General features: G+C 37.6%; 2 protein-coding genes across 6 annotated transcripts in view; one reads left to right on the forward strand and one right to left on the reverse strand.

Annotated features, from left to right (window-relative positions):
• Positions 1 to 205: 205 nt before the first annotated feature.
• The window catches only part of SNRPF (small nuclear ribonucleoprotein polypeptide F), a 35,130-nt gene continuing 21,530 nt past the window's right edge, over positions 206 to 13,805 (forward strand). Inside the window, exons 1-4 of one of the 5 annotated variants that reach the window (XM_078076433.1) lie at positions 209 to 1,092; positions 2,951 to 3,076; positions 6,520 to 6,584; positions 10,217 to 10,524. In XM_078076433.1, coding sequence (XP_077932559.1) covers positions 667 to 1,092; positions 2,951 to 3,076; positions 6,520 to 6,584; positions 10,217 to 10,220 — 621 coding nt within the window. In that variant the 5' untranslated portion in view covers positions 209 to 666 and the 3' untranslated portion in view covers positions 10,221 to 10,524. Of the gene's footprint in view, positions 1,093 to 2,950; positions 3,077 to 6,519; positions 6,585 to 7,175; positions 7,305 to 10,216; positions 10,525 to 13,805 lie in introns of those variants that run through there. The other 4 variants (XM_036085850.2, XM_078076434.1, XM_078076432.1 and 1 more) reach the window with 4 other exon arrangements.
• CCDC38 (coiled-coil domain containing 38) overlaps positions 7,405 to 13,805 on the reverse strand; it is a 38,395-nt gene continuing 31,994 nt past the window's right edge. The window contains exons 14-16 of the mRNA XM_036085852.2: positions 12,839 to 13,044; positions 10,731 to 10,824; positions 7,405 to 8,453 (exon numbers count right to left, since the gene is read on the reverse strand). Coding sequence (XP_035941745.1) covers positions 8,340 to 8,453; positions 10,731 to 10,824; positions 12,839 to 13,044 — 414 coding nt within the window. The 3' untranslated portion in view covers positions 7,405 to 8,339. The remainder of the gene's footprint in view (positions 8,454 to 10,730; positions 10,825 to 12,838; positions 13,045 to 13,805) is intronic.

The following is a 13,805-nucleotide window of genomic DNA, read 5'->3' on the forward strand; positions in this document are numbered from 1 at the left end:
AGCAAACAAAGGTCTTTAGGAGGAGACAAAGGCCTTACGGGGTTAAGGAACTACCCAGCACCATCCCTAAGTGATGGACAGAGGTTCTGAACTCAAGGTGCCTCCAAAGTCTTAGCCACTACCCACTAACCTACTACTCCATATGCAACATTCAAACTTCAATTCCAAATCCATTTCTTTAGGGCCGCAAAAACGAAACGGAAACAAAAACAAAATCCAGCACTTCTCAAAGTGCTTATTCTCCAAGAACTGCATTTAGCATTTCAGATCCGAGAGAGCTGAAAGTCTGCCCCCCCAGACGCGGAAATCAGTGCGATTCTGATCAATACCGTTACATCAGAAAGATTAAAGACTGCGCCGGGTCTCTGGTGGCAAAGCAAAAGCAACAGAGAAACAGGGAGACCACCACACCATATTCTAGAATCAATTTGACCTCATCTAACTATATTCTGTACTTGACTTTCTTTGGTGAGTTTCACGTCTCTTAGTCTAGTCCTGCTTTTCCCACTTCCTTTAAAGTGGGCCGAAATAAGCGTTACAGAATAGAGAAGGGGACTGTGGTATAGAAGCCCCCAAATCACAGAATCTGTGGGAAAGTGAGCAAGAGACTCAAGAGCCAAGAATCCGTCCTCACAGGTGTAAAATGGCAAGACACCCCCATTAGCCATGCTGGCGAGAAATCATGTCCGCTCTATAGGATACACAGCCGAACCCTCGAGGCAGGTGAGCAGACGAGAAACCCGGACCCGCCTCCCTGCCCTTGCAGCCTCTCCGGGACCCTCTCCCGCCAGCGCTACTACTGAAGTTTCCCACAGGCCTGTGCGCCGCGCGGAAGGCTCGATCGCTCGCGCAACCACTGGTTGCCAGGAGACACTACCCAGCCACCTCCTCCAATCAGGACGCGTCTCTCTGTGCCCAATCAGAGAAGCTGAGAGAGCTGTAGTCGGAGGTGAAAGGTCAAGCTGCTGTTTGGCGGCCATTTCTCTGGAAGCTCCGCGATTCGCGCCCGGCGGGAGCTACGCCAGTCACGAGGGACGGACTACACCTGGGTCGGCGGCGAGTTTCCTGCATCATTTGCTTGTAGTCACCATGGTAAGGAGGAGGAAGGGAGAGCGAGGGAGAGCGGTGACCAGCCTCGCCGGGCCTGTTGGTTGATTCGCGCGTTTCCCATTCATCCGCGAGGAGCCGCGCACCCGGTCGCCAGCCCCTTTCTCCCTGCTTTGGGGATCTGAGGCGCGTGCTCTCCTTCCGATGCCTTTCCCTCGCCAGCAGTTTCCGGACCCCTTCCCCTCTTCGTTTGATTGTGAGCCTGAGTTATCCTTGCTGGCTGGGACCACAGGGTCGGGGTAAAGATGAAGCGGTTTTTATGTCTCACTTATCACGCCCAGAATCGGTTTTCTTTCATCATGTTGCGATTCTTAGCCCCGCAGCCCTCTAGAATACAGAGCCCAGGCATTGGAGCATTCATTTGTTCGTTGACCAAATGTTTTTTGAGCTCATGCTACCTACCAGATGCTGTTCTAGGCGCCAGAATATAAGGTGAAAAGTACTAACGCGGACCCTGCTCGAGATTTACTCAGTCGGGTATGAGAGATTATATTAAATAACATCAGCATGTAATTGCAAACAACGTGCAGTGCTAAGAAGAGAACAGACAGGATGCTGTGAGGATACGCGGTGGTACATTAGAAGAGTGGTCAGGGATGGCATCCCTGGTAGGAGGATTTAACCAGAAACCTAAATGATATGAAATATGAAAGCCAGCCCCTTAAGGAGCAAGAGGAAGGGTGTACAAAGCACAGGGAACATGAGCATAGGCCTCAAGGCCTGAAAGAAAGCTTGACCAGTTGGAGGAATTGACAGAAAGCCACACAGCTTGCAAGAACAGTGGTTATGAGATAGGGTCGGGAAGATCTCTTAGGTCATGTTAGGAGGTCTGGATTTTACTTAAAGTGCAGTTGCAAGCCATTTTAAGCAGAGATATCCCATGATAAAAATACTTGCCCTGTGGTAAGTTGGAGAAAAGAGTAAGAACTGGAGACCCATTAGGAGTTTATTGCAGTAGCTCCTCTGTTCTTTGACATCACTCTGAATATGCTAATTATCTTAGAGAGCTTTAGTAGTCAAGTTTCTTGGTTATTTTCTTTCTTTGGACTGATGGGTGAGCAGATGAGGGAAGGAAGTCTGAATTCACTGGGGGATACTACTACTGGTTTGCTGAATAAACAAACATTAAGTGATTGCCCATATGTATAGGCAGCTTTGCTAAATCAAATAAGACCCACAAGACCTAGCTCCTGGAATTCAAGTGAAAGACTGTCAAATGCCATCTGCCCCTTCCTTCCCTCTGTATCCTTGTATTGGACTCTGACATCTGAATTGTTTGTGTGTCCCTGAGATCGCTTTGTTGTTGTACTCTTCCCTCCTTTTACATAGGTAGCCTCTTCTACTTAGAACAACCCCTTTTCCTTCTGGAAATACCTTTCATCCTTTAAAATGGAGGCATTACTTATTTTGGGCAACCTTTCCTTTTGACTCTGGATTGATTTGGTACCCTTATACATAGCATATCTCCTCTTACAGTATAATGTCTATTGGTATGTGTTTTGCCTCTCTTCCTCTTACTGTGAGCTTGAGGACAAGGAGTGTAATCTGCATTTATTTTTTTTCACTGCTTTTACCTTGTTTCTTTGTAGCCTGGTACAATGAGTAATGTATAGTAGGTATTCATTGTGTAAGTGAATACTGAATGAAATTGCCTAACTGGGTATTTAAATTTCTCTTATGCTTTTCAACAAATAGAAGTGAAAATTATGTAGTAAAGTGAGAGTGAGTCAAGAACTTGCTTTATTTGGATACCATAAAATATTGGTGATTTGGTAGAGGGGAGTAGGTAATGGAAACTGAGCTAAGGAAAAATAATTGAGTCCTGTTTTTGTTCTTTGTGCAGAGTTTGCCTCTCAATCCCAAACCTTTCCTGAATGGATTAACAGGAAAGCCAGTAATGGTGAAACTTAAGTGGGGAATGGAGTACAAAGGGTACCTGGTATCTGTAGATGGTTATATGAACATGCAGGTAAGCTAAAGAGATAAGAATCATTAAATTGTATTTATTTTGCTCTACCTTAACTCCTCAAAGGTTTACTGTGATTTATAAGAATGAAATCAACCAAATTGACAAACATAAAACAAAATTCAGAAACAAAGTCAAGGTCAGGGAGGATATTATAACTGTGATAAACTGTGTATGAGACCTGTAAAACCAAAATTCAGCCACAGAATTGACTTCTAGTGGTTAAAATAAAAAGAACTCCGATATTTGAGTCACAGTGGCATGAGGAAAACACAAATGAGGTTTTTGTTTTGTTTTGTTTTGTTTTGTAGAAAAGGCAAAACTCTCCCAACATTTAGCTCTGAAAGAAATTTTACTTTTTTTTTCTGAAAGAAATTTTCAAGTGAATTTCTTCAGTCTTTTAATGAATGCTAAAGGCATAAAATCAAAGTAATTCAATAAAAACATTTCTTGAGGGAGAAGACAGGCCAAACCAAAGGAATTGATGAACTGTGACTGAATGTCTGTTATGCTAGCTTCTGTAAATGTTTAGGACCAGGGGTTTTTGTTTTTAAAGATTTATTTATTTTAGAGAGAGAGTGCCGGAGGGGTGGGCGGTGGATGGGAGAGAGAATCTTAAGCAGACTCCCCGCTGAGCTTGGAGCCCAATGCGCAGCTCCATCTCATGACCCTGAGATCATGACCTGAGCTGAAATCAAGAGTCAGATGCTTAACTAACTGAGCCACCCAGGCACCCCTTGTTTTCTTTTTGTAATTGTGGTAAAATATAGCTAACATAAAATTTACCACTTTGACCATTTTCAAGTGTAGAACTCAGTGGCATTAGGTGCATTCATAGTATTGTGCATCTATCACCATTACCGATTTCTGAAACTCTTATATCGTCCCCAACTGAAACTATACCCATTAAAAAATAACTCCCCTTTCCCTCGGCCCTTGGTAAATGTTATTCTTTCTGTCTCTGTTCTAGCTCATGTAAATGGAATCCTATAGTATTTGTCCTTTTGCGTCTGGCTCATTTCATTTAGCATAATGTTTTTTAAGGTTCATCCATGTTGTAGCATGTATCAGAATTTCATTCCTTTTAATGACTGAAATAATATTCCATTGTATGTATATACCACATTTTAATCCATTCTTCTGTTGGTGTACATTTGAATTGTTTTCCGCCTTCCGGCTGTTGTGAATAACGCAGTGACCATCGGTGTACAAATATCTGTTAGAGGTTCTCCTTTCACTTCTTTTGGATATATATCCAGAAGTGGAATTGCTGGAATTTTTTGAGGAACTGCCATACTGTTTTCTATAGCAGCTGTATCATTTTACTTTCCACCAGCAAAGCGTAAAGGTTCCTGTTTCTTCACATCCTCACCAATACTTGTTATTTTCAGTTTCTTTGATAATAGCCATCCTCATGAGTGTAAAATACCTCATGGTTTTGATTCGCATTTCCCCAGTGATTAGTGATATTGCAATCTTTATGTGCTTATTGGCCATTTATATATCTTTTTTGGAGAAATGCCTGTTCATGTCCTTTGCTCCTTTTAAAACTGGGGTGTTTTATTTCTTTGTTGCTTAATTGTAGTAGTTTCCAGCCAGGTTTTTGACGAAAGAGTCTGAAGTTATATTTTCCTGAAGCATAGGTATTTATGTGACTGATTAATGGCCGATGGATTTTAAAGGTTACTTAGATGGGTGGTCAGTCCAAGTATGACTCCCAAGTATTCCATACTGGTAGTACTTGTAGGAAGAGTACTAACAGGGGCACTTGTAGGCAAAAAGCTGAGATTTTCCTTAATTTAAGAGGTTACCACTTAAACAGATGATGCTTAGGTCCCCAAAGTTCTTATAGAGCATGGTTTTGGCCTGGAAAATTCCTCAAGCAGGAATCATTTACCAAGGCCATAGAAAAATCTGAAGAGTATACTATTCTGCTGAAAATGTTCCAGACTTTGATAGTGGTGGTGATTATACAACTTTATGAATATATTAAAAACCACTGACTTGTACACTGTAAAAGTGAATTTTATGCTATGGGAATTATATTGCAATAAAAGAAAGAAATAAAGAATACCCACGGAATATTTGGTTTTAGAAGTAATGTAGTTCCTGGTGAGCCTGCCAGAGTTGTGAAATGTATCTGAGTAGCCACATTAATGATCTTTTTTAATTTATTTATTCAGCAACTGTTTATTAAGAGCCCATTATGTGCCTGGCTCTGTGTATACACCAATGAATAAAACTAAGTCACTACTTTCAAGGAGTTTGTGTTGTAGTAGGAGATGGTAATATAATGTGATATCAGGTAATGATAGACACTATGGAGAAAAAGAAAGCAGAAATGGGGTAGTGACAACAGTATGCAGTGTTAGATAGGATAGCCAGTGAAAGGTTCTCTGAGGAAGTAAATTTAAGCAGAGAAAGGATTGAGTGAGCAACTGAAGAGAGTATCAAAGAAGGAAGAGCATCTCAGTTTGAGGGAACAGAAGTACGTAGGCCTTGTGGCCGAAACTTGCTTGGTATGTTGAAGGCATGGCAAGAAGGCCAAAGCAGAGGCACCTGCGTGGCTCAGTTGGTTAAGTGTCTGCTTTCAGATCAGGTTCAGGTCGTAATCCCAGGTATCTGGGATTGAGCCCTGCGCCCTGGGCTCCCTGCTCAGCGGGGAGCGGCTTCTCCCTCTCCTCCCAACTTTGTGCCCTGTTGCTATCTCTGTCTCTCTTAAATAAATAAATACAAATTAAAAAAAAAGGGCCAAAGCAGAATGATGTAGGGGAAGAATGATGAAAAGGTTGGACTGGTAGTCATAGAGAGCCTTTTAAGTGATTGTGATTTCTAAAAGTAACAAAGTTTATTACCTGTATGTGGAAGGAAACCTAAACATTTTGATGTAAAATTAGAGTTTCCTGAAATAACTATAAAGGTCACTCTGAATTGTTTAACTTTCTCTTAAGAACTTATTTTGCTCTCTTTGTTAGCACATAATTAAAAAAATTACTATTCAGTTCTTTGGTTTGGGTGTTCTAATATAAAAGTATTTGGTAATTTAGCCATAGATTTTGTACTCTGAATTTTGTAACTTTTTTATAACTGAAGTTTTGGAAACCTTTAAAATCACAACTTATTCATAAATTAGAGACTGTTTTCCTCAACATATTGTTTTAATGTCTAATAGAAAGAAATGTTACATAACTAAGAGATTTAAAAAATTATGTTGAAACAAGCTTTATTACATATTCTACATCCATCAATGTTAACTTTACAGAATGTTTATATGAAACCCAAAAGTACTATAGTAGTAAAAGAAAGCTAATCTATTATAGGTAATTGTTGGTATAGAAAGGTCTCAGTTAATAAGTTCTCTCACCAATATTACCTAATATTTTAGGTAGTGTTACACTATTTTCTTCCTGTGATACTATACTAATATATTTTCTTTTGATTTAAAGCTTGCAAACACAGAAGAATACATAGATGGAGCATTGTCTGGACATTTGGGTGAAGTTTTAATAAGGTAACAAAACAGCAGTAGTATATATAAGGAATGACTGGAGAGCATTAGAAATACCTGTTTAAATAGACAAATGCCTCAATTTCAGAATCACTTTAAATCACTATTAACATATTCTACAATTAAACTTAAAGAATTTTGAAATCCTTAAACTTATCCAAGAAGATGGAAATTTTTTGGAGTTATTCATCCTTAAGATTTTTCTAGTGATGATAGTAGACTTTCTAGCTTGTAGCTGTAACCTTTTTCAGTGGTTTTAGTTGCAAGAGCTTGGTTTTGAATTTCAGTTGGATCTGGCTGCTGTTAGGGATTTTTGTTATATTCATTTTCTTGAACTAGAGTCACACTTTCAAATTTGAGTCATTCCTTGTGGAAGATCATAAAGATACTATTTTATAACATCCACTGGGTGAATAAGTGCCATGTGCTTTTTAACAAATCAATGGTGAAAACATTTTTTAAAAAAGAAAGAAATGATACATTGTAAATTTAGCATTCAGTATTTTTATAATCAAAAATATCTAGCAATAGTAATTCAGATTTTAATGTGGTTTCCGGTTGGAACAACAAAATGGATTGTTTTTCTATTTACAGGTGTAATAATGTCCTTTATATCAGGGGTGTTGAAGAAGAAGAAGAAGATGGGGAAATGAGAGAATAGCATCTTTTGTGGGGAATTTTTTTTATATATATTTCTAGACAATAAACATTTTTTTTTTTCAACTTGACTCATGAACTATTCCTATTCAGATATTTAAATGTAGAGCTCAAATGTTGAAACAATTGAAAGATTATTCGGAATTAATACTTTAAGAGCCATTCAGCTTCATTCAAGTTGGTTTTCTTTTGTAAGCTCAGTAATCTTTTTTTCTACAGGGGAAAATTATATGCTTCATAAACATTTATGAAGGTGAATTTCAGCCCTTTTCTTGTAATTCTATATTAACTGAGACCTTTTAAAAACAACTTTTTTTTAAGTTATTTTTGAACAACTTTTGACATGTATTAAGTTAAATATTTTCTTAGAATTAATATATACTGTTTTATTTTACTTAGTAGCTAACAAATTACATGTTAATTCTATGTCAGTGTAAGCTAAGTAATGTACATGTTACAGCTAAAATTGAAACATCACCTGAAAATTAAAATGATTGTGGATATAGAGCACAACAGAAATTGTGAACTGATATTTAGGCTAAAAGCATTTGGTTTGTTCACTTAAGAGAATTAAGTGTTCTGAACAGAACTCCTTAATGTGAATTAAAAACCAGTCTCACAGTTAAATTCTGAGGATAGTACTAGTGGTTTTCATTTATGTTTTAAACTCCTCAAAACCATTTAGAGTTATACATTGTTAAAATGTATACTCCACAGTGATAAAATATATACTATGAACTGTGAACTGGTTGAAAACAAATTAGGTCATTTAAAGTCCCATGTTGTCAGAGAATGCCATTATTGCACTTTAATGGTCATTCACCACATAGTTACACCAGTAAAGTAAACTTTGGATGTGTATCCCCAACTGGGACAACTCAAAAATGTTTAGCTGTATGGAATTTTACTTAGTATATGATAATAAAAGGCTTCAACAAAAGAAAATAACTCCCATTCCCAATCCTATAACCACTAGAATAAGTGCTGTCTTCCTCAAATTGCTTAGACCAGCATATGGGGCAGAATACTGCCATTAATGGAAACCAGAATCTACAAAATATGCCTAAAAAATTCTGGTAATAAATGTCTTACTGCTTCTATTCAAGTGAAAAAATATTCATCCTCTAGTGATTTTGTTCTTGTATCCTTGACTAAAAGTAGTTCATGTTTGTTACCAGATGGCGGTTTTGAGCGATAGACAAGTCGTCTTCCCAGCTGAAACAAAAGAAAAATACTTAATATTTTTTAGCATAACTATGTTCTGTTGAAACATAAGTAAAATAATATTAACTTGATTTTTCCAAGGAATAACATGACTCAAAATAGTAAATAATCACAGTTACAAAGGGATTGATAACCTAATGGGTGTCCAACATGCTAGGCAGAATTAAGTAACAAAGAGAGCACCATAGAATGCAGGAGACCGAGTGGTTAGGTTTTATGGGAAAGCCGGGATATTTAGGTAGTCCTCTAAAAGCCTATGTTTCAGATACAGTCGTCCTAGAAAAGCACCATGTTTGAGGCCAGCATTTCATTTCTCAGGGCCGTAGCAAGGTTCTCCTCCATTGGTTAGAAGAGATCAATTTCCTCTGCTAAACACCAATTGACTGGCATTTAAAAATTCTATTAGATAAAAACTTGAGGAAACCATGTACATCTTCTTAAACACTAGTAATCCTGTTGGCTCTTAGATGTGTTCCCACCAGGAGAGGCTTAGGGAAAGCCCTTGATTTGTACCTATTCATTCTCTGGGGCATATACTCAAGTATATTATACTACTCATTATTTTTCTCTTTTAGTCTTTTTTCCCCTTCCTTTATGTATTTATTTGGTTTTGCTTCTATCTCTGAATTTGTGTAAATGAAATGGATGAGAAAGTTACTCTGTTGAAAATGAGATTTGATGGAATATCTCCACTGTGTCTCAAAAGAGGCACTATTACTATGTGAGACTGTCCCCTGCATTGCAGAATTTGACATTCCTGGCCCATGGGAATTAACAGTGGCAGTCCTCCCCATCATTTTATCAACAAAAATGTTCTTAGGGACTGGAATCGCCAAATTCCTTTCTTAATGTCAAATTTTTTTTTCTCTGTCAATGATCTTTTGGTAACCTTTGTTACTAATACTGTCTGAAAAAATTGCCAGTGAGGAAGTGCCTTGACTAGGTAAGAACTTCTGTCAGAGGTCTTTGTACATTGTCAACTGATCAAATGGGCATTATTTTTTTTTTTTTCATTTTTCTTCCCATTTTAGTTTTCACTCTAATTTTTAGTCTGCTAATTCAGTAAGCATTTATTGAGTATCCACGTGTGCCAGGCACTGGGGACACAAAGTCATAAAAACTTACTCATGGTCTAGAAGGAAAGATGGATCTATTAAAAATAATCATTTCAACTTGGTGAGCTTAGTGAATAGTAGTATGTATACGCGGAAGGGTGATGAATGGTTAATTCGCCTTTGGGAGAAAGAGGACAAGTCCGGTCTTCGTAGGAAGAGCTGAACTAGAGAAGTCAGACCCTTTTTAAGGTGAAATGCGTATTTAAATGAAATTAAGATAATCAACATTTTTTGACATACATATTAACAGTTACTGTATTTCAGAAACTTTTTCAAGTACTTACGTCAAAAGGCTGGTTGTGAGGCACACAAGCATTCACTGTAGGTTAGCTATTACTGTGGTAAGAATCAATGTCCATAGTAGCTTTGCAGATAACCATGAAATTAGCTTCCCCAAGTATATTTCAGACCTTAACTCAGAGGAAGGAGAGTGGCATACAGAAACACAAGGCCCTCCATACACAGTGGGAAGTCATGGACCACGTACTCAGTGACTGCCCAATCCCATATTTATTATTGGATGGGTAATCTTGCAATATAAAGAACCTTGACTTCTGGTCCTGGACCTGCTGCTAAATCTGAAGTGACTCTGGGTGAATCATTTTAACATCAACTATTAATCTCATTATTTTTTATAAGGTGAGGATTAGAAGACCCTTCCAATTATATGCAGTTCTCTGGATTTGCTGTCTCCATTGTTGACTGAAAATAGCAAGGCTCATGGCTATTATTTGTAAGAAGAAGATATACATAAATACATAGACTATTTCCAGAAGGATGCAGATGAAACTTGAAGAGATTGCATCCAGGGAAGGGAACTAAGGATGACTTAATTTTCACTAAATACTCTTGTATCTTTTGTACTTTGAGCCGTATGCTTGTTATTATGTATTCAAAAAATTAAAGAAAAAACTACCTGGTTTCATGAACCTGGAGCTAAAGAAAAAGAGGAGAGGGGAAAGGCTTCTTTCACTAAAAAGTGCGTCTAACGGAGAACTATAGACCTAGAAATTTGAATTATCCTCAAAGTTAACAGGGAATCAGAGAGACCAATCAAAGCTGGATAAATTATATGAATTAGGTATTTTGTTGTTACACCACAGAAGCACTCACATATTGATGTAGCTGGACCAATTGGTAACAAAACACAAACCTTTTTCTTTGGTTGTGCTACTGCTCTTTCCAGAGCAGCCCTTAGCCTTTCCTCCTGGTGTTTTTGTTTTTCTTTCATTTTCTCTTCACGTAACCTGTCAAAAAAGGAAAACATTCTTGTAACTATAAATCACAGAAAGTAAAAAAAGACCTACATTATTTTTGGGTAATAAACTGCCTAAATATTATAAGATCTCCCTAAGAGTTAAATTAAAATAATAATTCACCTTCACCCATATTATGGCTTTTGAATATTCAGGTGAAATCTCAACAACAGATCCCATTTGTGTTAAAATGGGAGAAAATTGCTTGTCAGCATTTTGGAAGAATTAAAATCTACCCAGATCTTGGTCTAAAACAAGCACCTCAGCAAAGCCTTGTCACTCCACTTACATTTGAGCACTTCACAGTTAATGTGTACAAGGCCTCTTGAATTAACAGACCCCCCAGTAGCCTTTTTACTAAAGTATAATGTGCAGAAAAGTGCACAAACCACAGTTATATATATATATATATATATATATATATAAAACAATGAACTATATACATATACATAGTTCATTGAGTTACCACAAAAGCGTACTTTTCCAGTTAACCTTTCTGAATGGTATCCTGAAATTAAGACCAAGAAATGCTATTTGTCTTGTTCTCTTTAGGGTTGTTGTGAGGATAAAATTAAATGAAATGACCTATGTAAACTGTCCAGGCCAATGCCTGGTGCAGAATAGACCTCAATAAGTGATAGCTATTTTATGGACTTAAACAGTTACAACATTTACTGAACATTTTTTATGCAAAATTAGGTGTCAGGTACCTAGGAAAAAACAAAGTTCTCTTTTTGATAAGAAGGATAAGCAGTTGGAACTAGGTTCATACATCACTATTGAAAATAAGTTGTAATTACAATTCAATGAATATATTTCCGACTGTAGAAAAGATCCAAGTGGTGTTAATGTAATCAGTCATAGGTCATCTTACAGAAGGAGTGATTTTTTTTTTATAATTAAAAAAAATTTTGCTTTAATGAAATCCCATCAGGATCACCTTAATGTATTCTGGACTTTGTTTTGATATGGGGGAAACCATATCCCCCATATACCAGTAAGCCATAATAAAATATCTAACATTAATGCCTAATGTTTGAATACTTACTATGTGCCAAGCACAAACCCTATGAGATAAGTATCATCATTACTGCCATTTTACAGATAAACTGAGGCTTAGGAGAGGTTATGTGCCCTACCTAAGGTCACAGAGATTGTAAATGGCGGAACCTGCATTGAAGCCAAGCAGGTCAGCCATAGTGCTTGTCTCCCTCTTAACTTTTTTTGTTACTGTTGTTATGACATGAACAATATTCCACCTATAGGCATTCTTTACATGCCACATTATACTAGGGGTCATATATTTATAATCATTGCCTCAAAAGTAGTTACCCTTATTTAACTCGGTATGGAAGTTTGTAAATCAGTGCATTCTCCTGGAAAGGCAGGCAGGCAAGGATGTGGGTATGTCGGGGTGGGGAGGGGGTGCTCTTCCAGGGATGATAATCCTCATGAAGTTGTCTTGAGGAATGAATGAGTTAATGTGTAGATGCTGTGTGTGTAAGTGTCGCCAGTTATGCACTCAGAAGAACCCTCTTTGCATGGCTCTGACTTTCAAACAGTTCCTTCATATATAGTCTCCTTGCAGTGAAGGGCTCCTAATTCTATGCCTTGGGCCCTCCACTACAAGTGCAATTCCTCTTCCACAAGATAGCTCTTCAAAAATAATAAGTAGTGAATATTCATTCTGAAAATCCATTTTTTTCAGGCTAAAATGACCCTTTAGCCATCTCAAACTAGATCAGTTGTTGCCTCAGTGAACTCTCCTTCACAGTGCTCATTGCTTGGTAATGACACATTATTTCATAAGAATATTTGATGAATGTGTCTTCACATTAAATAATAGCTCTGAGAAGGGCAGGTCTGGGTTTGGGTCTACTACATCTTTATTGCAATCCTTGCCATGTAACAGGGGCTTGCTCAGTGTTTGTGGAATCCCAGCAAGAACAGTTTCTCATCTCATTAAGTCATTCACTACACTTCTATCATAAGATATTGACTGTACTTTTGCCGCCGTTCTTTCTGTTTTATCCTCTCAATTGCCTCCACATTTTCTTTGGGAATGGATTCAATGAGATCACTCAATTCTACCAGGCGAGACTCTACTTTTACCAGCTTTTGAACTGGGTTGAGGCTGCCAACATCAGCATCTCCAATGCAGACTTTGTATACTTGATTAATTTTTTTGCTAAGAGAGTCTATCAGTTTTTCCTGAGATTGAAAAGAAAAGGGGAGCAGAAAACATAACATCTCATCACTATTTTCTTGTTCATTCAATAAATGTAAAATTCCATTTTACTATATTATAATGAAAAGGCTCTTATATGATACTACGTATTTCTTTTTAAAAGAAAAACTTTAGGGGTGGCTGGGTGGCTCAGTCGGTTAAGTGCCTGACTTTGGCTCAGGTCATAATCTCAGAGTCCTGGGATTGAGCCCGCATGCTGTGGGGTGGGCTCTCTGCTCAGCAAGGAGTCTACTTGTCCCTCTCCTTCTTCCTTTGCCCCTTCCCCTGCTCATGCTCTCTCTCTCTCTCTAATCAATAATCTTTAAAATAGAAGAAAAACTTTAATATAACATAGAATGGTGAGAAAATGCAGCAGTGATATATCATAATTTATAGTTAGATCATTACTGTAGTAACACCTTGGACTATTTTCTTTCAAAAATATTGCATTCTAGGTATAAAAAGCAGTTTTATATGACAGTATCTTTTCTTGAGTGTTTTTATGTACCTGATTCCCTGAGTATTCAAGTAGAGGCAATGTATACATACATTTTAAATCCTTTTTTTTTTTTTTTGCCACTCCAGTGCATTTCCTTGCAACACAACATGTGAGCTCTGTTTGTTTTGTTTTGTTTTGTTTGCACTTAACTACTCTTCATTGCTGAAACTACAATCATCCTGTATGAAAGCTATTTGCGTACATGCCTTGTTTCCCCTTCTAGACTGTAAGCACCTGGAGGGCAGG

The sequence above is a fragment of the Halichoerus grypus genome, chromosome 6 (assembly GCF_964656455.1).
Source record: "Halichoerus grypus chromosome 6, mHalGry1.hap1.1, whole genome shotgun sequence".
Classification (NCBI taxonomy): Eukaryota; Metazoa; Chordata; class Mammalia; order Carnivora; family Phocidae; genus Halichoerus; species Halichoerus grypus.